The sequence below is a fragment of the Lissotriton vulgaris genome, chromosome 1_1, assembly GCF_964263255.1.
Source record: "Lissotriton vulgaris chromosome 1_1, aLisVul1.2, whole genome shotgun sequence".
Lineage (NCBI taxonomy): Eukaryota > Metazoa > Chordata > Amphibia > Caudata > Salamandridae > Lissotriton > Lissotriton vulgaris.
This window is the reverse complement of record NC_141685.1, coordinates 1120073553-1120099847: the sequence shown is the minus strand read 5'-3', so window position 1 is coordinate 1120099847 and position 26295 is coordinate 1120073553. Positions and strand designations below refer to the sequence as shown.

At 50.8% G+C, this 26295-nt stretch overlaps 1 protein-coding gene across 4 annotated transcripts in view; it reads right to left on the bottom strand.

Moving 5' to 3' along the window:
* Positions 1-26295, bottom strand: part of KMT2D (lysine methyltransferase 2D) — a 1692256-nt gene that overhangs the window by 481407 nt on the left and 1184554 nt on the right. For all 4 annotated transcript variants that reach the window (XM_086963706.1, XM_086963708.1, XM_086963710.1 and 1 more), the window contains 3 exons: positions 5304-5391; positions 2070-2139; positions 1655-1887 (listed from right to left, as the gene is read on the bottom strand). In XM_086963706.1, the coding sequence (XP_086819832.1) occupies positions 1655-1887; positions 2070-2139; positions 5304-5391 (391 nt within the window). The remainder of the gene's footprint in view (positions 1-1654; positions 1888-2069; positions 2140-5303; positions 5392-26295) is intronic.

Here is a 26295-nt window from a genome sequence, read left to right as displayed (position 1 = left end):
TGCCTCAACATCTAAGATCTCTGGATTGATCTCGACGGAGACCTGCACCTTGACGTCGATCGCAGACTTTAAGGCGACGACGGAGTGATGTGCCCAGACATCGATGCGACGACGGAGTAATGTGCATCAACGTCAATCGCCTACACAGCGTCGACGGAGACTTCTCTCTACGTTGAACGTCGCCTGGTTGACGTCCAACGAGGACCGGTTACCTTCATCAACTAGGATTTTGTTGTCGACGTTTGATGATGCAACGGCATCACCGAAGTCTTCGACACCGATTTCTTTGTCGTCGGCAGCTTCGACGTCGATCCCGACACGTACGGAAAACAGGTCGGTACTTTTTCTCTCGACGTCGACCGAGTTCTCTTCTTCTGCTGCTTCACAGGAGACCTACCACTTTCACAGAGGCCATAAAGTCTAATCCTCTCTCTGTCCTTGATGGTCCTTCGAAAACTTCTAACAATTATAGCAGTTGTTAGAAGAGTGAGACTCACGGAGGCAGAGAATACACACAGGATGTGTATCTGATCTGGCCTTCTTCTTGCCACAGGCAGGGCAAGGGTCGAATAAAGAAGGCATTTCTGAAGAAAATAAACCTCTTTTGGAACTCAAAAAAGGTGTCCCTTTCACTCTAAGGCAAAAATGTCGAGTGAAAGCAGAAAAATTAGAATTGTAGAGATATTTTTTAACAGAAAGTCAAAAAAAGGAAGAGCTGAAAATCCAGGGTCCTGGCTGAAGGAGCAGTAAATAACAACTGACCAAACTGTCACCCCTGAGGCATAATGGGAAGCTAGGCTGCCTTAAAGGCACGGTGCCAGTTTTTGTGTGAAAATGCTTTCATTTTCTATGCTATTGGTTTACAATGCAGCCTGTAGGCTAACCAAGTCTACTTTATTTGCAGTTTACTCTTCATGAGTTTTACTCATTAAAAAACAGAGTTCAAAGGCTACTTGCCCTCTTGTGTTTTTTAAATGTTTGTAAATACAGTTTTTATGTGCGTTATTGCATTGTTTAGCATCCTAGATGGGAGCTGCATTTGTATGAGAATATATACATCTGTATATAAATGTTTTTCATATATAATTTTTATTATTTTAGGTGTCTCCGCACATGGGCGGGAATATTCAGTGCTTATGACTATTGATGAGGATCCCCTGGAAGAGAACATCTCTCTCCCATGTAGGGCCCTATAATGTCCTTTACTAGAAGGAGTTATTAAGTTTCCACAGGAGGGCAGAAAGCTGTCTGCAGGATAAGCCCGTGTATATCAGTAAATGGGATCAAAACCTATGGCAATTAAAGTGGCAACTTCTAAAGTTGCACTTTGTCGACTGGTGACATTAAATTAGATTTAACTATTAAACCAGATTTAATGCACTGATTATTTTGATACCAAACAGTACCAACCTTAGCAGTCAGACTCAGAAGTTAGCAAGGCTGGGGTGCTAGCCTGCAACCCAGCACTGGTCAATAGGGCTACTACCATCCCGACCAATATCTCATCCCTATAAAAAGCTAGCTAGATAACCTCCCTGACCCAAGCCCTTACAGTGCCACACAAGATAGTTGAAAATCTGACCCAGTCCACACATTCTGCTGGGCTTATGATCTGATCTAGACTGCAGCCCAATCACACTACCAAATATCCTACCTGATCCAACTGTTTTTGAATTTTGCCCTGCTGCTCGGTGACCAGTTTCAGCTTTTCAGCCTCTGCCTCTGGAAATTCACGGCCTGCTTTCTTAGCTGTACGCTGCTTAGCACAAAGAGCCTTTCGGGATTTGCGGTGAACACCAATCTGTTCCTCCAGGGCTTTCAGCTGCATCTGCAGGAGTTGTTGGGTATGATACAACCATTCCTCATACTGACGTTGGTCTGCCTCATCTGTAGCAAGAAAAGCAGAGAATGGGTGTCAAAGGAGACAAGCACCATGTGCACCAAGAGAAGCACTGCATTGCCTTAACAGGCCAACCTGCATTCCGATTTTATTGCACAGAGTATTTGATCCATGAAGGAAAAATTAGATACAATATAACATAAGATTTGCTGTGGTATGACATACTTACTGATAACCCCTTGTGCAAACGTTGGCGGGTTTGGCCGAGCCTGTGGTACTGGATCTGTGTTGCACCTTTCCTATAATATTTAAAATTGAATTAATTTTAGCATGGCAATGATGAATATGCAACACAACACTTTAGACTGAGAAAGCAGCACAAAATGTATTAACCTAAGGCATCTATAAGCCTTCTGAAAAGGTCACTATCCCTAAATCACCAACCACCTCTATACTGCAGTCTCCTACACCCTTACTTCGACTTACATGACTGCCTGTTCTGTCTTAGCACCCTATTACTAATGTGAGTACTCCTATCCAACACATCAACACTGACCAGAGTATACAACACTTCAAACCTCTATAGCTCTCACACAAGTATCTGTCACGCATCTGAATTCACATAAGGGAAGCACTAATCCTCCACATTCAGAATGCCCCACACCTGCTCAGCATCCCCTTCCAGACCACTACATTCCCCTCGTGTGAGAAGTTAGCCTGGTATATGATGCTCACTAGTTCTAGTGATCACCTTGTACCATGCCAAGCAACCCTTATGATGATTGGTTGTAAGTCAACCTTATAGACCAGCTATCCTAGAGGTAGCGTGGACAAAGCAGTCTTAGGCTAAACTCTGTAAAGGCATGTGAAGAAAGCTGTTTTACCATATACAATCCCCTTGAATACCAAATGAAAGGACACCACACAGATATATATTGAAAATATGTATATATTTATTTACTGTAAGTATTCCCTATACTCTTTATGAGCACAGAAGCAAATGCGTTAAAACAAAACACTGTTTAAATATACAAAAGTTGCACAATATGCATAGGCCCTAGGGGCCACCTAAACCATATACTAAAATAGTGGTATAAGTATCGCTAATCGAAAAGGAAGTAGGCCTAGGGCCTTGGGAATCGCTGGAGCTGTTCGGGACTAGCAGTGACTAAGTCGGGAAAGGCCCGCGGGACTCGGGTGCAGCGCTTAAAGCACACGCATACACTAATGCAATGTCAATGGTGCGAAAAAAGTACAAAGTTACTGAAAAGGGAACCTTCCGGATGACCTAGAACCTAGCAACCTGGAACACAGGCACTAGAGGTGTATTGCTACACAGGAGCACCGGAGTGCAAGGGTTACCTCACCCACAGGAAGCGGGTGCATATGTCTCAAAGTGTGTCGGGTTTCGTCGCGCTGGTCTATGGAGCCTGTAGATGAAGATGCTGCAGGCGGGTCGTCGAGGAGAGTTCCGGTGGATCCAAGGGTGGATCTGAAGAGGTGAAGACCTGAAAGCAGAGGGGACAATGTTCAAAGCCACTAGCCAGTGACTACCGTGGACCAGGAGGGAACCAGGCGATGTCGGGTGCAAACAGGCGAAGAAGTGAAGATTGTCTCTGCAGCCACGTGATAGCGGTGTCGGCTTCTTGATCGGAGCAAACAGGCCTTGGCTAATGCAGGCCACGCAGGAAACGATGCAAGCTTCTCACTCGGACCAGCAAGGTCAGAGGGGCCGCTCCTTTTAACAGGAGCGAGGGCCAGTCTGGAGCAACCAGACCAGCGGTGTTGATTTCGGATTTCGTCGCCAAGATGGCCACGAGCCAACGGGCCAGTAACCGGGATGAAGCGTCGAGTGGCAAAATGCAAAAGGGCCCCACGCAGATCGTGGAGATGCTGAGGGGCTGATCTTCGGTGCAGATGCTGCTCGATGGTGGGGCTTCTCAAACCCCAAAGCACAGCGTCGAGGAGGCCTTGGGTGCTGCGCAGTCAGCTTCTCGTGAATCTTCCAAGATGGCCGGTCCCACGTCTCTTGGTGCCTCCACGGGTCTCTTCTTTTCAGGGACTGTGGATCGGGCTCTGAGATGTCTGGGAATCCGGGTCTTGTCGGTCTCTGGGCTCGGGCTCCGGCGGCGGCAAAGCAGACGTCGAGTTGCTGGATGGTGCCTGTAAGTCTTGGGACACAGCTCCTACTCATATTCCAAATCTAGGGGCCGGATCACCTGCTAGGTCCCTCCTCTGGGTGGGACCGGGAAGGGGGGTGGTTACACCCCCTTTCCTTTGTCCAGCTCCGCGCCAGGACTGGGGCTGGAAAGCCCCAGCACTGGTTTGGACTGGCTTATGCACAGAGACACCTTGTGTGCCCCAGGCATGTCTCATTCTATTCAGCCCTGTCCTACCCAATACACAAAATCCTGTCTTGGGTGGTGCTCGCACCTCCCAAGGCAGGAAACCCTTTGTCCAGGCCTCCCTCGCTGGAAGGACTCCCAGCAGCAGGAGGTCAGACTTGTGTCTGTGGTGCCAGCATCCATTTTGTGATGCTGAGGCTCGAGTTAACTTTAACCGGGGTTCAGGTTAGGTACATGTGTCCCTCTAGAAGGGTGGAATGCTACCCCCGTCGCCAGAATTGGCGAGGGGGTAGTATCCCAATTCGTATGACACCTTACTCGACATATTTTGATAAAGCCAAACCAAAGTTAGCAAGTAACCGCGAGGATTATAATGCACTTAAGAGTATATGGTATGGCAATATCCCGGAACAGCTAAGGGAGTTGTTACCGAAAGCTGCAGACAGGCTCAGCTCGTGCCAGAGCACCATCTCACATGAAACCAAGCACTCTGCCTCCAGGATTGTCGAGGCCTTCCATAGGAGTGGCTTATAGGTTAACATGTGTCCAGATATGTTAGATATAGATATACTATATCTAAGTAAGAGTTGAAAACACCAACTTACCCCAGCTGATTGACCAGCCAGTTGTGTCAAATATGGAGGCCAGGCCAGGGGTGGCATAATACATGCTGCAGCCCCTGGTAGGCCTTGGATGCACCTATGCCCTGGGTACCTGGGGTACACTGTTACAGGGGCCTATAAGGTGAACCAGTTCCAATTGGGTATGTACCTAAGGGACATAGAGTCCATTTTAAGGAGAGAGCAATTAGCCTGGGGCCCTGAATAGCAGGATCCCAGGCCAACCAAGTAAAAAACCAGCTAAACACCAGGCAAAAATTTTGGGGGTAACCATAGTCAGATATCCACCTTCCTACACCTCGACCCAATTGTCCCATTGCCATGACTCTCCTATCTACATGACTGTCCCACTACCACACTATTCTGCACTGAAGCCAAAGTCTTACAACTATTGAACAGTGATTCACACCTGTAACTCACTGCATTCACCAATGTTCCCTGCTTCTGGGCCTCCAAAAACTTAACAGCGTCTCACTACTGCACCTCTTCTGCACTCACCTGAGTGATTCCTGAAGGCAGATGGTTCTGAACTTCACTCAATCCTGGAGCGCCAGATAACCGCTGGGCGAGCAGAGAAACTTGTTGCCTTCAGAAAGTAAAATGAAAGTGGCATTAGCAACTATATACTGATAGCACAACCTTTGTTCTGAATAGTTCAAATTCAAGCAAAAGCAGGATTAGTTTGAATTATGAACGTATATCAATATAAAATATGCAAACAGAATGACAGCCTTGAGCAGCAGCAGCCCATGTATTTAATATGGGGGAAACAATCAGAAATTGCCATCAGGTGTTTACAACTGCACTGCACTATAACGTAACTTCAGGGCCCACTTCAGAGCACATTTTACTCATCAAGACAGTTAGAAAATATATGTCAAAAATTAACATGTCTTAATAGGATCCATAACAGAGCAATTATTCTCTTTCGGTTACTGTGGGAAGTTGCTTGATTATGATGCTGAATGGATGGCAGTTAATCTAAAGGGTAGGATGCTTTCAGTGTGTGGAGAGTTGGTTTTGTGATATTCAATGCATTTCAAATTTGCCGTTAAGGCAACTGCACGCATAAACAGGTTGGCTTTCAGCAGTCCCAAAAGTGGAGGTAGAGTGATTGTACCCCCATGTGGTGGAATGATGGTGTTTCAACATTTGCACACTAGTACTCCAAATGGTTCATTAAAAGCCTTTTCTGATTGTACTTGGGGTAAGCTTAGGCATATACAATTCCCAAAAACTGTAGTAGTGGATTGCTTAATTTGATCCAGATTTCAACATGGATGGCAGTAGAGTGATTTTAAAATGTACTTAATGCAGTCACACTATTACATTGCATGCTAGTCTGGCACTCTGGAGACAATACAGCACATGCAGCTAGCCCAAGGATGCAGCAAAGTTCTGAAGTTGAGTACTTTACTCCCTCTTTTTCCAAGCAGCCATTAATTGATTTCTTAGGGATAAAACTCCAATTTTCATCACTGTTGGGAGTATTTACGCCAGGGACCCCAGACCTCCTTCCATTTCTTAACACTACCTCTCGCCTTGTATACTGTCTCCTCCACCCTCTGACACCAATCCAAGTCTCGCTGCCACTGGTCCCATTGTGGGGGTTCCTGAGCCCCCCAAGCACTAGCAATATTCCGTTTGGCCACCCCAGCCACCAAGGCCAACCAGATTTCATTGTATCTTGACCAGTCCGTTGGGCCCTTGACCATCAACAGGAGCCACCTAGGCTGCACTGGGACCGGGGAGCCTACTACTGTTGCCATAGTCTGTGCTACCCTGGACCAAAACGGCACAATGTATGGGCAGTCCCAAAGAATGTGGAAAAAGGAACCCTCCTCTCGACCCCCCCGTGCACAATGGGGACAGACTCATGCCCCCAGCAAACAGGTGAGTGCGCGGGTAATACACCCGGTGCAGGATTTTCAATTGAACCAGGTGGAACCTAATCCGTATGGTCACTTCACGGGGCTCTGCAGGGAGTCCTGCCAGTCGCTATCTTCCAGCTCACCAATATCTTCCTCCCATCTCGCTCTCAAAGACACCAGGAGGTCCGGCATGTTATTTATGAGTTTGCGCAAATAGTCGCCGTGGGTTTCTCCAAGATAGGATCTAATAGGAGCCAGTCCTCCATGGGCGAATATTCCGGGATCGAAGTGTCTGCACGTATATGCGTGCGCAGGGCATGCATGAGGCGCAGATAATGATAATGCTGGGATTCACGCATTTGATATTCATTCTGGAGATAGTCCAAGGATCTAGGGGCATCCCCCTTCCATACATCTCCCAGATATTCATTCCCGATCAGTTTCCAGCCTCTAAAGCCAGTAAGTCGTTTTACCTCCACCAGCTGATCCTTAGACCACAGCGGGGTCCTTCCCGTAAGAGTATCAGCCCACCCCAGACATTTGTTGGCCTCCCTCCAGCATTGGAGCACCACCCCGTGTGCGAGGGCAGATCCCTTTGTTACAGCAGGGGTTCGCAGTTGCCTTCCGGCATGGGGTATCTATTGACCCTATAGGCCGGTCCAACCGTGCCCCGAACGTCCAGTCATTAATGACCAGCAACTGGGATGCCCAGTAATACAACTGCACGTCTGGGAGGGCCAGCCCCCCGTCGTACACCCCTTGTGTGAGCTTGCTTAACCCCTCCCCTGCTGGTGACGGAACCGCTCCGTCACCAGCCGCGGTCGCGCTGTATTGATGATGGAGCGGTTCCGCCACGGCACGCTCGGCACGCCTGCGCGGTGCGGATTCTGCGCCTGCGCTGAGCGATCCATTGAGCGGGCGGGGCCGTGATGGAACCGCTCCGTCATGAGCACAGCGCAACCGCGGCTGGTGACGGAGCGGTTCAGTCACCAGCATGGGCGCATCGCGCGCCCCCGCCCCCTTAGCACTGCAGCGGAATAGCTGCCGCAGTGAAGGGGTTAAGGATATTCTAGGGTTTCCCCCATCCCAGAGCAGCTCTCTCGGGGCCTGGGATATGCGCTTAAATACACCCCCCCCAAACCCACAGGACCGGATATGGTGTGTTCTGCAGGATATAGAGGAGACGCAGCAGCGCCAACATTTTGAATAACGCAGCGAGTTTCATCAGGGAAAGAGGCAAGGACCGCCAGTGGGCAACGTCTGATGCCAACTGTGCCAGGTGCGGCTCAAGATTCTTCGCGAAGAACTCCGTCCTGTCCCTAGTGACGTACACCCCCAAATACTTAAATCCCTCAGTTACATTTGAAGCGGGGCACCCCATCGGAACTCGCGGGGGAAGGCCCGATAGCGGTAGATCGGGGATTTGGCCCAGTAAATTGTGTAGGCGGAATAGCTCCCAAAGAGCTCAAAAAGATGGAGCGCCTGCGCTATTGAATGGTATGGCCTTGCCATATAGAGGACGATGTCATCGGCGTATAGGGATATATGTTCCTCCCACTCGTCAGTCAGAGCGAAGCCCCAAAGAGACGTCTCTCTCTGGATCCAGTGCAAAGAGGAGTGGAGAGAGAGGACAACCCTGCCTGGTATCCCGCCTCAGGGGAAACGTCCGAGACAACGCCCTGTTAACCCTCACCCTGGCCACCGGTTGTTCGTACAGTAACCACACCAAACTGCAGAGGACAGGCCCAAATCCCAACCGCTGCAGGACCATGAAAAAGTACGGCCATTCGATGCTGTCAAAGGCCAAGGAGGCGTCCAGCGCCATTAATGCCGTTTGGGTGTCGCCGATGTCCTCCGTCTCATATAAAACTCCATAGAGCTGACGTAGATTGTGCCTAGTACTCCTGTGGGGCATGATTCCCGACTGATCCGCATGGATCAGGCCAGGCAGAACCGAGAGCAGTCTAGTCGCCAAGGCTTTAGCCAACACTTTGGCCTCCACATTAAGGAGTGATATCGGGCGATAAGACGAGCATTGGTCTGCCGGTGTCCCGGCCTTGTGTATAACCACGATCGTAGCCTCGCACTGGTCCGGCGGGAGCTTCCCTTGCCTCAAGGAACATTCGTCTGAGGGGTTCAATCACAACACTGGCTTGCCTCTTGTATATTTCAACTGGGAGCCCGTTAGGCCCCTGCGCCTTCCCTGCTTGGAGTGCACTGTGGGTCTCCCCCAGTTCCAGCGCAGTGAGGTAAGCGTCCAGGTTATCGGTCTGCTCCTGAGACAGCGTTGATAAGGCGAAGTCCCGTAGGAACTGTTCGCAATCTGATTACGATCTAGTGCATACCGGGGTGTACACCCCTTCATAATAGGATGCAAAGGCCTCGACAATAGCCGCCCCGGAAGATACCAAGAATCCAGACTCGCCCCTCACCTCCATCACCTAGGATCGCTCCTGGTCCCTGCACTCAAGCCAGGCCAAGAGCTTCATACTCTTATCTCCGGCGTCGTACACCCGGTATTGCGTGGCGCGGGACTAGGCCCGCGCCTCACCATCCGCCAACACGCGGAGTTCCCTTTGCTTGAGAGCCAGCTCATGACTATGCTCTACCGAGGGGGCCCCACCTGTCACTCGTTCGAGCGCCTCAATTTCCCGCACTAGCTGCGCAACTTGAAGTATCCCTTTCTTTTTCTGGGAACCAATTTGCACCTGGGCATGTCCCCTCAAGACTGCTTTAAAAGCCTCCCACAGGATTAATTGAGAATCGACCGAACCCTGGCTCTCGGCGAAGTACAGTTGGGAGCCCTCACGTAGCTTATCTGCAATAGCATCGTCTTTGAGGCGTCAAGCATCAATCCTAGGAAAGGCCGCCCTGGTCGTCACCGCTCCTCCAAGAGTGACCCCCACTGGCGAATGATCCGAGATTTCCCGGGCCATAATGCAGGAGTCCACAAAGTCGCCCAGCTAGTCTAGTCGGGAGAAGGAACCGTGCCTTGCGGATTAGAAAGTGTAGTGCCTTTGCAAGGGATGGTGTATGCACCACATATCGCTGAGGCCTAATGCTGCGGTAAAACTGTGCAAGCCCGCTTCCCCCCCTGTTCCCTTGCCTCTCCCCAGAGCTGTCAAGGTCCGCATCCATAACCGCATTAGTGTCACCTCCCAGTACCAATGTGCCTCGGGGGAGGTCAGCCAAATGGGACCCCAGCTTGACATAGGTCTGCGTGTGTAACTCTGGTGGGATGTAACAGGAACTGAAAACCAACGTGCGCCCCTCACATCTGACCGCCACAGCTACCATAAAACCAGAGTCTTCCGCCCACGTACCCGTGACTACCATCGGAAGGGCTTTACGCACAAGGATCCCCACCCCCCTGGAGCCAGACGTGAACCCCGAATGAGCCACCATCTTGTAGCTGAATCGATCCAGAGCCCTGCAAGTGTTGCCCCTAAGGTGAGTCTCTTATAAGAGCACTACATCCGGAGCGCGACATTTCAAATATTGCAGGACTAAAGTCTGCTTTATTTTATTTTCCAACCCGTTAACGTTCCATGACTAAATTCTGATATATGCCTGGTCGCCCATTAAAGAACCACCACTTGGACTGTCATTGATCCCTTCCACGCCAGTGCCTGCCATGCCAATCTGCCGAACGAACATTTACATAAGAGTTGCCATGAGCCAAACTTGAACTGTACCCAATGATCCTACCCCCCCCACCCCCCCAACTCATACCCCCCTTCCTGCCAAGTGGGCCCCAACCTCCCACCTCTTAAACATGCAGAGTGCCTGTCGCACCGTCAAACCCATACCAACAATAAGAGGGAACATAAGCCTGCAGTCGCAGAAGAATGCATACGTAAATGACGGAATGCACACCCCATAATTGGATCTCTCTGCTTAGACCCCGCCCCACCCACTCCCACCCCTCCCCCAATGCAACAAATCTGTGCCAGGGACCCTCAGTGGTCAGTCACAAACCCCATAGGAGTCCCAAACCTGCCCCAGCAGAAGAGTCCGCCACCCCAGAGCCTCCCATCGGATCATCTCCAAAAAACAAGGAACCTGGAGGCATACCGCCCCCGCCTCAATCACCCGCAATACCCGAAGTCCTTCTTTACCACCACAGTCACTTGAGGGATGTCTGCTCGATCTGCTGGTGCTCTGGTGGTTGACCGCCGCTATTTTGGGACCCCTGACTGGCCCGGCCAATGGTCAAGCGTTGCATACCATTCTGGCGACCTACAGTCCGCCATCCCTCCATCCAGTCGCTCGCCTCAGCCGGTGAATCAAAAAAGTACGCCTTCTCGCCGAACAGGATCTTGAGGCACGCCAGGTATAGCATCATGTACTTTATGCCTCGATCCCTGAGGGCTCTTGACACCTTCAAACGACCTTCGCTGACGCTGTATCTTCAATGTAAAATCTGGGAAAAAGCGAATCGTGGCGTTTTCCAGGTGCAGATCCCCGGACACCCTTGATGCCTGCAGAATGGCATCCCGATCCCTGTAGTTCAGGATGCAGGCTATAATGGTATGTGGCGGGGCCCCTGGCTTGGGCCTCCTCTGCAACGCCCGGTGGGCTCTCTCCACTGAGAAAAAAATGTTGATAGACTATTCGGCTTTAGGTGGTTACGAATGAGATCCTCCACAAACAAGTCAGTGGACGGCCCCTCCATGCCCTCCGGAACACCCACGATGCGGACATTGTTTCGGCGCGCCCGGCCTTCCTGGTCCTCCAGGCGGGCGGCCATGTCTGCCTGGTTTTTGGTAAGTTCGGTCACCTGCTCCTCCAACCTCTTCGTCTTAGATTGCAAACAGCCGATGCACCTTTCAGCCTCTGCAACCTTGTCAGACATCTTTCCCGGGTCAGCTCAGAGTAAGTTGACTTACTCCATCACTGAATCAAGCTTGGGCTCCATGGTGCCACCCATATCCTTTATGGCACCACACATCTCCATGATGGCGAGCATGATGTCTTTAAGTGAAGGGTCAGGCCGACTGGCCGTCACCTCACTTCGCTGGCTCCCTCCTGGCGTTTGGTCGTCCCGTCCCATGTTGACAGTGTATTTATCAATATAGTTGGTCTGGCCCTGCGCCTATGTTGTTGCGGCCCATAGCTTCGGGGTGCCCCGACAGTAGGCGTACCCCTTTCTTGCGGCCCCCCCCCGGTCCAGTCCCAAGACCCCGGCCGCTATGTATCTCAGATCCTGCAAGTTGATGCAAGTTCCACTAGTTGTGATGCCACAACGCCACTCACTGTGACTCCGGCCCACTCACTGTCCGTCTAAGCACAACGTGGGGCCGGTAGCAGGTGAAGAGCTGCTCCGCAAAGCCTGGCGCAGCTCCCACGGATCCAGGAGCTGAGCAGGTCTGAGCTGGCTGAGGGAATACTGCCTCCGGTCCCAGGGACCACACTGCCAGGCGACTGGGCCACGCACGCCGACCCACTGCTGATTTCTCGAGGACCAGTGCCCAAGATACCACACCGAGGGGGGGGGGGGGGGGGGGGGGGGGAGGGGTTTCAACCCTCAGATCCAATCACTCCTGGCACCAGGTTCCAATGTTCAAGGGCCCTGAAGCCGCCTTCTCACCGCAACCACCTCCACCTTGCCCCCCAGCAGCCCAAGTCACTCCTCCGGACAGTCAGCTCCTCTGCAGCAGTAATGGTCCGCCTCACGACGGGGGCCCCCACACTCCTCCCTGCAGCCTGGGTCTCGCTGCCGTGCCTCGGCCGCACCCTGCTCGCGAGCAACCAGGCCCACTGAGCTTCGTCTGTCAGGGCCGCACCAGCCGGCCGCCTGATCTGTTGCTGCCGCTGTGCGGGATTTTAACCCACGCCCCGGCAGGGAGCCGCCGCACCGCTCCTCACTAGAGCCCGGCCGCGGCACTCCCAAGAATGGCCCCACGCAGTCTCAGGCCCCTTAAAGCACGTCGGGCCTCGCAGTATTCGCACGCAGGCTCACCGCAGTCACGTCGAGGGACCCCCGCCTCACGGGTTATCAACTGCCCCGGTTCTGGCCCCGCAGTTCCAGTCTCAGCCTTACAGCAGTCTCGCCTGGTCCACCGTCAGCGCCAGGCGTAAGTGACAGGTCTCGGCAGCGGCGGGCGGCATTTTCCTGCAAACAGCCGCGTAGCCCGGGTCTCTGATCAGCCGCCTGGGAGAACGGCTTAAGTGGAGCAGCTACAGGTCTGGGAAGCAGCCTACTGCCTCATCGCAGCGCCGACAGTCAGTGGATGCCCTTCAGGTAAACAGATAATGTCGGATGGTGGGTGTTATGCGTGATTCTGCTACAGCAGCGCGACTAATGTGCGCCCATCTTCTTTGGCTGCAGGCCACGCCCCCACTGATGGGAGTATTTTAAAGTAGATGTAAAACTATTTTAATTTTAAAACGTGGATTTGTTGTTGTAATCTAAAACTGCAATGCAGCTGGTGAAGAGAAAAAACAATACTTCATTTCACAAAGACTGCAGAAGGCCCTCATACAGCATATCGCTGTCGATATTGTGGATCTCAAGGCAGGACGGGGGTGATGTTGGTTGGAAGCTTGGGATCATTTCCAAGTACCACCTATGTTTTTCTTTTGTAAGTATTTGGCCGATTGGAATAAAACAAGTGAGTAGGACGCTAATCTGGTAGGATGAGTCGGCATGCTTTTATGAGAGAGAAATTGAAATTACATAAATTCATTTAACTAGGCTATTACAGCGATCGTGTCAGGTTAAAAATTTGCTTTGGAATTTGAAGAATTTTGCAGAGCAAGAAAAGTTGAATTTTCACAGGCAGCAACAACTTGAAGGATTAAGAAGACCCGAGCGATATGTTGAAGAAAAAGTTACTTTTTTGGCATGAGTCAGAAGATGGATCTGGCACTAGACAATCTATGTTTTTCTATAATCAGTTATACTCAGAAGTACGATCTCTGCTATAATGACATTGCGTTAAGAGTATTTTCTTGGGATGATCTCAAGCTAGTGAAGGCTTTTTAGAAGATGTACATTCATTTGAACCTGGGATGGCGAAACTTGATCAGCTGAGCTAATCAACAAATGTATATGTTGGACAAAGGATCTGGAGGAAACCTGGGGGAAGCAGCGATACTAAAACCTGAGAGGTCACCAGTTCACTAAACATTCAAAATGAACGAAGATAGGAGAGAGGTTCAGGTGTGCCTCTGTAGTTCAGGTTGATTAATCAACTCCATGTACTTCCTGGTTGTGCATGGTTAACTTGAATTCCAACATGGCCCATCTGCACTAATCTTGCGGAAACTGGTTTCAAAACTCAATAATTGAGATTGGCTGATTTGGTGGAGACTAAACATACACAAGATCTGTATATATATTTTTTTGCTCACAATAGCTGGATAAAACCCCACCAAAGGCAAGCCCAGAATTGGGTGAGGGGAATTAAGCCCACAAACACTGCCACACCCAGGACGACATTATCATAGAATCTCCTAGCGTAAATTTTAAAAAAGTGTGTGTGGAGGGAAGGGGGGGGGGGGGCGCGGAAGGGCTGCACCGCTTGTGTTTGAATCACGGTGAATGCCTTTTGATTGGCGGGGCACATCCTACATGCCCCTGCACCCAGATGGAAACTGCGAACAGAGGCAACTGGCAGTTGTACCCGCAATGTATTCGAAATTGAAAACGCAGCGCTGTTTACATCCACATGTGGAACTGTATTCTCTCATGCTCTGCAAAACTTCACAGTTAAGGGTCAGGACGCCGCCACCCAATGTATACAGGAAATGCCACAACATATATAGATCATTCAACATCTCCCACAAGTTCTAAAGGACAAACATCCTTTTCAACCATGCATTTCAAGAGGGAGCCCAGGAACCCAAAGCAGATCGCAGTACTGAGCAAGGGGTATAAAGCCCTGTACAGACTAAGCAATGCAACTTATTTGTCAAACCATCATGCCAAACACCCACCATTATATCCGACCACAAATCTACCATCTACTACCGAATAGCCAGTATCAGAATTCCACATAGCGAGCATTATATGCTAGGTGCTAAGTCACACAATAATAAAAATCTTCAGTCATGTATTAATATATTGGTGGTGAGGAATTGCAAAACTGATTGGAAAATGTGAACTAATAAACACACTTTTTCAATTATTACTACCGTGCAAAAGATCAAATTCCATGTTATAAACCTAGTATAGACTAACTAGAGAAACAATGCTCATTTTGTTTCCACTTTAAAATCAAATCAGAGCGTGGCCAAGATGGCGGAGTGAGCGGTCGCACTCTCTGCGAGCTCCCGTAATCCAGAGCCCCTGTACCGCTTTTATTAGCAGATCTCCCCCCAAACGGCCGGGAATCTGTTAGGAGATAGAGAGATCGCCCAGCGACGTCGACGGTGGTGCTGCTGGCTCCCTGAACCGCTGTCCCGGAGCCCAAGGAGTGTGACCGGAGGCAGAGGCAGCGCGACGGGACGACCACAGGCTGAGGCCACGAGGCTCGGGCCAGCCCAGAGACGCCCTGTGGTGGAGCAGTCCGCTGGAGCATTAGACCGGGACTCGCTTTGGCAAACTCCGGTACCGAGCGAAGGAGTGCGTGTGCCCGGTGCTCAGAGGCGACAGACTAGTACCCGATGCTCCGGCACGGATCATCACACTAGGCCGAGGAGGAGGCCTAGCGGCAAGCTCCCCTTAAGCGAACTTCTTCCGGCAGCAGCGGCTCGCCGAGGGACCGGCACGGGAATCCCCGCGGCAGGCTACAGCGTCGAGCGGTGGAGTGCGAATGCCCGGCGCCCAAAGGTGAGAGGCTTGAACCCGGAGCGCTGACGCACATCGCTACGCGAGGCCGGGGATGAGGCCTAGCGGCAAGCTCCCTTGAAGCGAGCTTCTTCCGAAGGCAGTGGCTCGCCGAGGGACCGGAGCAGTAATCCCCGTGGCAGACAACAGCGTCGAGCGGTGGAGTGCAAATGCCCGGCGCCCGGAGGTGAGAGACATGAACCCGGAGCGCTGACGCAGTTTGCTACGCGAGGCCGGGGATGAGGCCTAGCGGCAAACTCCCTTGAGGCAGACTTCTTCCGGCGGCGGTAGCTAGCCGAGGGTCCGGAGCGGGAACCCCCGTGGCAGAATACAGCGCCGAGCAGGGGAGTGCAAAAGCCCGGTGGTGAGAGACTTGGACCCGGAACGCTGGCGCAGATCGCTACGCGAGGCCGGAGATGAGGCCTGGCGGAGAGTTCCCCTGAAGCAACCCTATTCCAGCTGAGCCGGCCCACCTGAGGAACAGAGCAGAACTCACCGTAGCGGACTCCGGCGCAGAGCAGGGAGGAACGAGGGTCCGGTGCCCGGAGGCAAAGGACCAAGGTGCGGAGCGCCGGCGCAGTTCATTACGCAAGACCGGGGAGGCGGTCTGGTGGTGGGCCCCCTCGCAGCGACTCCCCTTCAGCCTGCCGCTGACTCGAACTGTGGAACCGGCCGTGGACCGTGAATGAGGCACCAGGCGCCCGGAGCAAGGATAACTACGGCAAGTGCTTAGGAAACGACAGTGTGCCCATCTGGGGTCCCCACCGGCAGCATGGCGGGCAACAGAGGGACAAGAATGGGGACCGGACACTACCAGAAATGCTGAATAGAGGCCCAGCGAGGCAAGACAGGGGGCAACAATCGCCAGGCCACTCAAGCAGCTCCCAAGGGGCCGCAGGAGGGGAACCTCCGGTGACTAGCTCTTTCCTCGAGTCCCTCTTTAGCTCGCTTAGGGAGGATTTCCAAGCACTGAAGCAGGAAGTTGCAGGGGAAGTCCGGGAGGTGCGGAGAGAGGTCGATGGCCTTGAGGAGAGAGTGTCTACTATGGAGGAAGCTGGTCACTCCCGGGATGAAGAGATTGTACAGCTACAACAGGAGGTGCTGCGCCTGAGGGATCAACAACTCGACCTCCAATCGCACAATGAGGACCTCGAGAACCGGTCCCGTCGCAACAACATACGGGTCTGGGGAAATCCATCTGGAGAAGAGGGTGAGGACATTGCTGGGTATCTAAGAGACCTCTTCAGGGAGATACTGGGGGAGCCGGATGATTTCACCATCAGAATAGACAGAGCTCATAGGGTGGGCCCGGCACGCAGGGCCTCTGCACCGCCCCTGATATCTTGGCTTTCCTGCCGGACTATACCTTGAAGGAGCGGATTCTCCGTGAGGCGCGACAGCAGCAGTCCCTTCGTTTCCGGGTGCACCAATTCGCTCTCTTCCAAGATTTGTCGATAATCACACTCCAGAAGCGTAAGGCATTCAAAATTGCAACGGACTTCCTGAGGGATCACAACACGCAGTACTCTTGGGGCCATCCCTTCCGCCTTATTTTTAGGTGGAACGGGACTTTACACCAGCTTCGCTCCCTTCAGGACACCTGCGGGGTACTTGGAATTACCGCAACAGACGACGCGACCCCCACCCCTCGCCGCCGTGCTACCAGGGACAGCTGGCAGATCCCGGCGCGGCCATCCTCTGCATCTTCTGCTCGACCAGACTCACCCACTATTGGAGCGGACATGGCCAACGCAGTCCAAGAAGTAGCCAGAGACACAGCATCTACTGAAGTTGCTCTGGCAGCCTGAATGTACTCCGGGGGGGAGATCGACATAGCCTTTCAGATGACGCAGGTTTGGGGGTTCGAGGGCGGGGGGTGGCGGGGGGGGGGGGGGGGGGAGGGCAGTGGCTGGACGTCCACTCGAGTAACTTTCCGCAGGCTTGTCCGCTGAGGACCGGACTAGGACAATGGAATTTTGGGACTGGTTGGGGGGGGGGGCAGGGCGGGAGGGGAAGGGGTTGTTGGGGATGTTTCGGTTTTGGATTGGGGAGAGAGGGCTGGAGGGGGGGGTCGGGGAGTTTTGGGTAGGTGTTTGGGGGTTAGTGGGGAAGGGGGGGGGAGCCGTCCAGTGTACCATGTAGGCCCTGGCAGCCTCAGCTGCGCTTGTCTACCTAGCCTCGCCCGGGTGGGGACACTTCGCTTTCACGTACACCCTTTTCCATGCCTTCCAGCACTTTTAAGGTGGTGACTCTTAATGTACGGGGCCTCAACAACCCGGTTAAGAGACGAGCGGTCCTGTCTCTCTTGGAGAGCACTCACGCTGACATATGTCTCCTTCAAGAGACGCATCTACTCCCGCGGCACAGGATGCGCTCACATAAATTTCCTACATAGTTTCACTCTTCCAGCGCCAATAAGACAGCAGGGGTGGCAATCCTGGTAGCTAGACACTTTAAGGGGGAAATTCTTCACAAGCACACAGAACACAAAGGCCGGCTGCTGGCATACCAGTTTAGGATCGGGGGTATCATTTTTACCGTCGGGTCCCTGTATAGTCCTAATGAACAACAGGAACGCTTACTACGATCCGCCCTTGTGGATGTTACTGCCTCGCAAGATAGGCATATAATCATTGGAGGGGATTTTAATATGGTTTTTGATTCGGCCATGGACAGATCCGCACACCACACCCCGCAGGTCGGGGAGTTCTCAGCCGGGTGTAAGGCACAGCTATCAGAAGTTGACCTACACGACCTCTGGCGACACATGCATCCCACTGATAGGGGATATACGTATTATTCCCATGCCCATAAGACGTACGCGAGGCTGGACCATCTCCTGGTCACAACTCCGGTACGGGCATTGGTCTCTACGTCGGACCTAGGGGTGCTGTCCTTGTCGGACCATGCCCCGGTCTCCGCCACCCTGGGTCTACCGCCGGTGACTAGTTCTCCTAGAATATGGCACCTCCGGGACACCTTGCTGCACAGGAAGGCGGTGGTGGATCGTATTGAGGGAGCGATCCGGGAGTATCTATCCCACAACGATAACCCTGACACCACCCTGGCAACGCAATGGGCAGCCTTTGAAGGCAGTTCTCAGGGGGGAATTTTTAGCCATCTCCTTGGCTGAGAATAAAGAGCGACAAGCCAAAAGGGAGGAACTCACCCAGCGGGTTAGTGAGCTCGAACAGATACACCACAGGACGGGAGCCCCCAGAATATGGAGGCAACTTAAGGAGGCGAGGAAGCTTTTGGCGGCCCTGGATTTGGACCGCGCGGAATATGCTGCGCATCGCCTGCGCCATAAATATTACTCAGGCGGGGACCGCTGTGGCAGACTGCTGGCCAATCGGCTCCGTGTGGAGCAACAGAGTAAAGTGGTGAAAGAAATCTTTGATCCCACGGGGGCGGTGGTGTCTGAAGACGCCCAAATAGCCAATACATTCCGTAGATTCTATGCGGATCTATATGCCGGAGACCGGCCGGATGACGCTGCGGCGTCCGCCTATTTGGACACGGTGACCCTGCCCTCCTTAGACGCCTCTCAGGCAGAGCATCTTGATAAGGAAATCCGTATGGAGGAAGTAATTTCTGCCATCGCTAAGCTCAAGCATGGTAAGGCACCAGGACCGGACGGGTACACATCGCTTTTTTACAAGGCGTTCTGCTCACCACTGGCCCCGATTCTCACTCGCCACTTTAATTTGTTTGCCACTTCAGGGGCCATCCCGCCTGACCTCCTACGGGCCTCACTCACGGTTATCCCCAAACCCGGGAAGGACCGGAAGCACTGCGGCTCCTACAGACCGATATCCCTTCTGAATGTGGATTTAAAATTGTACACAGGGATTCTGGCGGCCCGATTAGCCCCCCACCTACCGGGTCTTATAGACGCGGACCAGGCGGGATCTGTCCCAGGGAGGCAGACGGTGGACAACACCAAGAGGATCGTTCACCTCTTGGAGAAGGCCTCTCGAATTCCGGGAGAGAGAATGATGCTGGCGGTGGACGCTGAGAAGGCGTTTGACCGAGTGCATTGGCCCCATCTCGAGCAGGTCCTGGTGAAGGCGGGTGTGGGAGATAAATTTTGCTCCATGACTCTTAACTGCTACAAATTTCCGACTGCGGTGGTACGGGTGAATGGTTGCAGTTCGGGGAGTTTCAACATCGAGAGAGGCACCAGACAGGGCTGCCCGCTCTCACCATTACTCTTCGCCCTTTATATGGAACCGTTCGCCCAACGGGTGCGTGACAACCCGGCGGCAACAGGGGTGCGGTTTGGGGGCTTTACACACACCATTAGCCTCTATGCGGACGACGTCATACTGTCGCTGGATGAACCCAAGACGGCCCTGCCGGCCTGCATCGAGGAGCTGGACTCCTTCGGTACAGTTGCAGGTTTTAAAATGAATATTGGGAAATCTGTGGCTCTGGATATCTCCCTTACGCCGGCCACCAGAGCGCATTTACAAGGCCAATTCCCCATGCATTGGTCGTCGGACTCGGTGCCCTACCTGGGGATCTAGCTGGCCCCTACCCTACCGGCCATGGTAACGGCTAACTACACCGCACTGGGCAAAAAGATTCAGGAGGAACTTGGTCGGTGGAACCGCGGCACTCTTTCCTGGCTGGGCAGGATAGCTGCCATCAAAATGACGGTCCTCCCCCAGGTTCTTCACTTATTCCGGGCCTTGCCACTCCAACCACCGATTGGGTGGATACCTCAGCTGCAGGCAGACATCTCGCGCTTTATCTGGCACGGCAAGAAGCCTAGAATGCGCAGAGCTCTCTCCATGCTGGCCCCGAGGCAGGAGGGCTAGGAATACCAGATCTTCGTAGATACATTTATGCAGCCCAATTACGCTATCTGGTGGAATGGAGCCGATGGGAGTCAGATAAGCACTGGCTCTTCCAGGATCAGGCTGTGGCGGGCCGACCCCTGCAAGAAATTCCATTTCTGCGCCGGCCTCACCGACCTGCGAATCTATACGCCTCCTTTGTCACCAGGGTACCCCTGCGGGTCTGGGACGCCACCAACCTTGCACATAATCTCACCACATTCCCGTCGCCACTTACACCGCTGGTGGACAACCCGGACTTTACTCCGGGGTTGGAAAAGGGAGCATTTACCCATTGGCGAGCGGCTGGGTGCCGAGCCCTGTGTCATTTGTATGGCCCTGAAGGAATTATTTCCTTCCCGCAGTTTAGACAGGAATTTTCGTTCCCCAAATCAGAAAGACTCCGCTACATGCAGGCTCGCCACTGGGCACTACAGCCACAGGTGCGGGAATCGGCCGACAGACGACTCCTACCATACGAGAAATGGCTTTTGACGCGCACATCAGACTCCAAATTGATTACAGATCTCTATTGACTGCTGCAGCCTCTTTCCACACATCTCTATAACCCAGGAAGAGAACGTTGGGAGAGGGAGCTGGGTCGAACGTTGAGCCACAAGGAATGGGAACAGATATACTACAGGGCACGACACTCAGCATACCACATGGGCCTTACTGACACTCTGACAAAGGTTTCTACCTATTGGTACTACACACCGGAGCGGGTTCATGAAATGGACAGTAGCAGGGAGAACACATGCTGGAGAGGGTGTGGAGGCCGAGGCACATTGACACACATTCTGTGGGAATGCCCGCTACTAGAGCCCTATTGGAAGGAGGTGTTGGACAAAATTGACTCCCACTTTGATACGGAGCTGCCACGTTTCCCCGCATACACCCTGTTGGGGCTCCCGAATGGGTTGATGTATCCTCTCCGATCCCGCAGGGGCAGACAAATAGCTATTGCATTGGGTTCAGCCGTTCAGAACATTTTACTACATTGGCGCACTATCACGATACCATCACTCACGGGCTGGCTACACAGATTGTGGCATGTACTGGGCATGGAGAAACTATCACTCACAGTGGAGGGAGATATCGAGCAATTTAATGAGCTTTGGCAACCATTCCACTCTCTACTACTCACTGAATTACCTGTCCTAGATATCTTCGCCTCTTGAGGCTCACGGACCCAACTGTGCCGAACCCCTGAGTGACTGAGAGATTCACCCCTCCACTTGAATGCGACCTTGTTGGTTGTCTTGGGAAGATTTGTACACTGGACGGCGGGAGGGGGGGGGGGGGGGTTAAGGTCACTTGGGCGTTGGGGGGGAGTTTGTGAAGGGAAGGTAACGCTATACTGCAACAATGCGTGTCCAGCAACGCCTCTTTGGGCTGGCCCGTGGTCGACCTATCTTCTGCAGATGTTACGCAATGGGTGCGGCCGTGTCCGTCCCGCACTAATGCTTCATACCTTCTGTATGTTTTTCTATGTCTGTTGCACTGAATAAAATACTTTAAACCTAAAATCAAATCAGTTCTCATGAGAAACTAGGGTCATACACTCAAAGAACAAGTTACTTTACATTCGGTAACGCTCTTTCAGGCGGATACTATAATTGCTGATTTTTCACTTTTAGAATTCCACCAGGTGGCAAACTGAACCTTGAACTATTCAAAGCATCTACTGACACACCAGTAGGTGGCACTGTCATCTGCGTGTCCCGGGAGGTGATCACTCAGAACTGTATAACTGCATGACCCCTCTACCATGATTGAACAATTGTTATCCTGGTGCACTCTAAGTTAATGTAGTGTTTTGAACAAGTTATGTTTGAGATTCTCAGTTAGCGCAACTCATGTCACAAGGCGTCCTTCCCTTGTCTTGAAATAACTTGATATGTAGTGTGGAAGGGAAACTCCCTCCTACAAATGAGTATGCTGTGTTGCAATGAAACTCATAGGTTCCTTCTCCACGTTTTTTGAAATTTCATGCGCAAGTTATTCCATATATAACCAGTCAATAATCCATACTAATAATCCATCTGATTATTGTTTTATTTCACAATTACTTGCAGGTTAATTTGCTCATAATCAATACATCTTTCGCACCCAATGCATTTCGGGTCCTTAGAATCAGACCCTTCATCAGGGGACTATGGATAGAAAGGAAACAGGACCAATTAATTCACTGTCCAATGTGCATAAACATCAATGCAGTAGTTTCAATACTAAACATAAAAATATCTGAATAATAACTAAATGATAGCACACCAGCGTAGAATCAGTATATATCAATTCAAGTTAGTAAATACCATACGATGTCACTTCCCTAATTTCAAACTTGTCCGCATATATACAGAATTGTATATCACCACTTCATAAGTGCACATGTATAATCCTAATGCGGGATCTTAAATCTCTACAAATACATTCGCGTTTCAATTCTACTTACATTTGACCGTCCGGTCTTTTGCACTGAAAGTATTGGCGTCCTGGCGTTCGATATTACGCGCCAAAAGTTAAAGGCAGACTAATGAGTAAAGTTCTGCTCACGTGATCGGAAAGCCTTCCAATCACGGCAGTGTATTACTCTGATCATGTGACTAGGTCCATTCTAGCTTCAAGGAAGTGGAAAGACAATAAGCGCTATGAGTCTGTAATGCATTTAAAAACCTGATATATACATAATATAGACATTGAGTGTGTGTACCAACATCATACTTTACCGTGGAAATGTGAATAAGTAATGAACAATAATGAAAAGTAAACAAGATAAACACGAAATTAACTAGATCGAAATTTCAAGGAACACTTCAAGGATCACGGATATAGTCCAAGCCTATAGTTGCTACAGTTATAAAAAACATGAATATTCTATTCTGTCATTACGCCCGATGGGGTGGGCCGAATTCAGTTTTTTGATCCAGTGGTATTCGCATCTAAGTCTTTGCTTAGAAGGATCCAGGTCGCTGCGTGGGAATATTCTCTCCAAGACTGTGTATCTTAACTGTGAAATTTGATGTCTGGCTTCAAGCCAGTGGCATGCTATGGTAGACTTGGAGTTCATAAGTCTGATATTACTCTTATGTTCAGTTATGCGTGTTTTGACTTTTCTTTCAGTCTGACCTACATAAGTTTTGCCACAGGGGCATTTGATGGCATACACGCAGTTCATAGTATCACATGTGCTGTTGTGTTTCAATTCGATTTGATGCCCTTTGGTCGGGTGGGCAAATTGATTTCCCATAATCACATTTCCGCAATGGGTACAGTTTTGACATTTTTGCATTCCCCGGAAGGTCATAGTGGGTTTCTTAGGAGTATTCAACATTTCCTTTATGTTTTTCGACCTCTGAAATGCAAAAGTTATTTTTTCATTGTACAGATCTTTTAAATCAGGCTCTTGTTGAATGAGTCTCCAATGTTTATTTACAATTTTTTTAATTTTAGGTGCATCAGTAGAAAATTTCAATACACAAACAGTTTTAGCTTCTTGAATTTTTGTTGTTTCTTTTAGCATGCTGGTTCGGGTCTGATTTGCCACTTTATTTAATGATGTTTGCAGTACATCATTGGGATATCCTCTTGATTGATACTTCATAACTTGTTCTTGCAAAACTTTAGACAACTCTTCTTCGTTGGAAGTGATTCTTTTCATTCTTATGAATTGTGAAGTAGGTAAGTTAAGGTAAGGTAAGTGTAAGGTCGAATCCGCGTCCGTCGTTGGGGTCGCCGGGATGACGTCGCAGTGGCTACATAGACGCCGCCCTCGTTAGCGGACATCAGTTCTGTACACTACTTACTACGCAAGAAGTGCAGAGCCATGCAAGACACTGACCACTGGTGCACAAAACTAGGGCTCTGAAAGGATGCCAGTTCGCAAACCAGGGAGGATGGGTGAGGCGGTAAGGAATCTATAAATAAACTATGTTTCATACAGATATATCGTTACCGAAGGTAAGCAACTTGTTCATCTGAAAGAAACAGTTAGTTATAGATTACTTACCTTAGAATAGATACCCCCGCAATACCAACCCCGGAGGTGGGTCTGAGAAAAGAACGGCCAAAGAAGCAGTCTCTTTGGTTTTGGCTGTACAGGCAGTAGTGTCCCGTAAACATGTGCAGTGATGCCCACATAGCTGCCTGACAGATATCATTTAGTCGGACTCCTCGTCACAAAGCAGTAGTACCTGCCGTCACCCTGGTGGAATGGGCACCCAGCCCAACTGGAGGCTCCTCCTTAGCCAAAGAATAGCAGGCTTTGATGCACAGAACGACCCACCTGGAGATGGTCCGTTTGTGCATGGCCTGACCTTTCTTCGCGCCCACGTAACCAACAAGGAGCTGGTCGTCCACCCGGAATTCTTAGGTGAGTTCCAAGTAGAAGGAAAGCGCACGTTTTGGATCTAGACGGAGGAGACTCTTTCTCTTTTGAAGGATGCAGAGGTGGAAAAAAATGTGGGCAAAGTGATGGCTTGGCCAATGTGGAAAGAAGTAACCACCTTGGGAAGAAAGGAAGGTCTAGTTCTAAGAACGAACTTGTCTGGATGGACAGCCAGACAGGAAGGCTTGGAAGACAGAGCTTGTAGCTCACTCACCCTGCGCACAAAGGTGATGGCCACCAGAAAAGCAGTTTTCAAAGTGAGGAGTTTGAGAGAACAGTTATACAGTGGCTCAAAGGGAGCGCACATAAGATAGGTCAGAACCAAGTTCAAATCCCACTGGGGCATTATGAAGGGAACAGGAGGAAAAAGATGAGTAATGCCCTTAAGACATCTATTTACAACTGGGCACTTGAAAAGAAAAGGCTGATCAGAGAGAATCAGGAAGGCTGAAATGGCGAGAGGTAGCCATTAAGAGTGCCCAGAGCAGAGCCCAAGAATGACTTGGGCTCGGTCGTGCTTGATCTTCAGCATTCTGGGCAGAAGTGGTATAGACGGAAAGGCGTATAGAAGGCAGCAACTCCATTTGCGATGAAAAGCGTCACTAAGCGAGTGCCGCCTTGAAAATTCCAATTACAAAAAACAAGGGAACCCAAAAGGTATAGTATAGGGACCTTGGGCAGTATCATGTTATAGAAAACAATGGTCCCTATTTTCAGAGGAAGCATCACTTATATACAATAATCATACTCTAAATAGGTAGTATGTCTTTTGTCCAGCCGGACAAGAATTTATTTTGCAAATATATATAAAATTAAATTGTTAGAAACATTCAATGACAAGGCACAGCCGTGACCCACGAAACAGTGAGACAACAAAACGAAGCACACAATGGCCAAAGGGCAAAGTTAAATACGTCTGTACACTCCTATTTGAAAGTTTTAACGGACTAAGATCATTTTCTTATACACCATTGCACATTACAATATTGCATAGTCATATTGCATATGGCGTTTTTTGGTGTTGATGACGTTTCGATGCCACCACTAGATACTGCGGTACAAAAGGGGGTGGTAATTGACGGAGCATCTGAAACAATCAAACACTCACACCCAGTCAAAAGATCTGGGTTTAATCCATCACCGTTCTTTAGCCCACTAGATACTGGGCATCATCCTGAGGACAACATAATATTTCATTGTTGTCTTTATGAATTTACAATTGCACTATGCCTAAATCGCATTACTGCAAGTTGGATCAGAAGCGGGCGCGATAGCTCGGGGTCACAAGGGGCGGTTAGCCAGCTGATAGGGATAGTATTAGTTCGGGAGTCCACTTGGATAGTCGAGATAGGGATTCCTTACAAGTGCGCAATCGCACAGTTTCAAGATCAGGAGCTCGATGGCCAGTCCGACTTCACAGCCATCGAGCTCCTGATCTTGAAACTGACCCCCCCCCCCCCCTACCCCCCCAAAGGGAGAGTCCCTCAGACCTTGCTGGTCTGCACCAAAGCCAATCTTATCATCTTGCGTGGGTTGCTGTTGCCAAGAGGGTCAGAGCACGTCTGGAACAACCAGGAAAGCTCAAGAAACAAAGGATTGTCCTTCGTGGGGACCCACT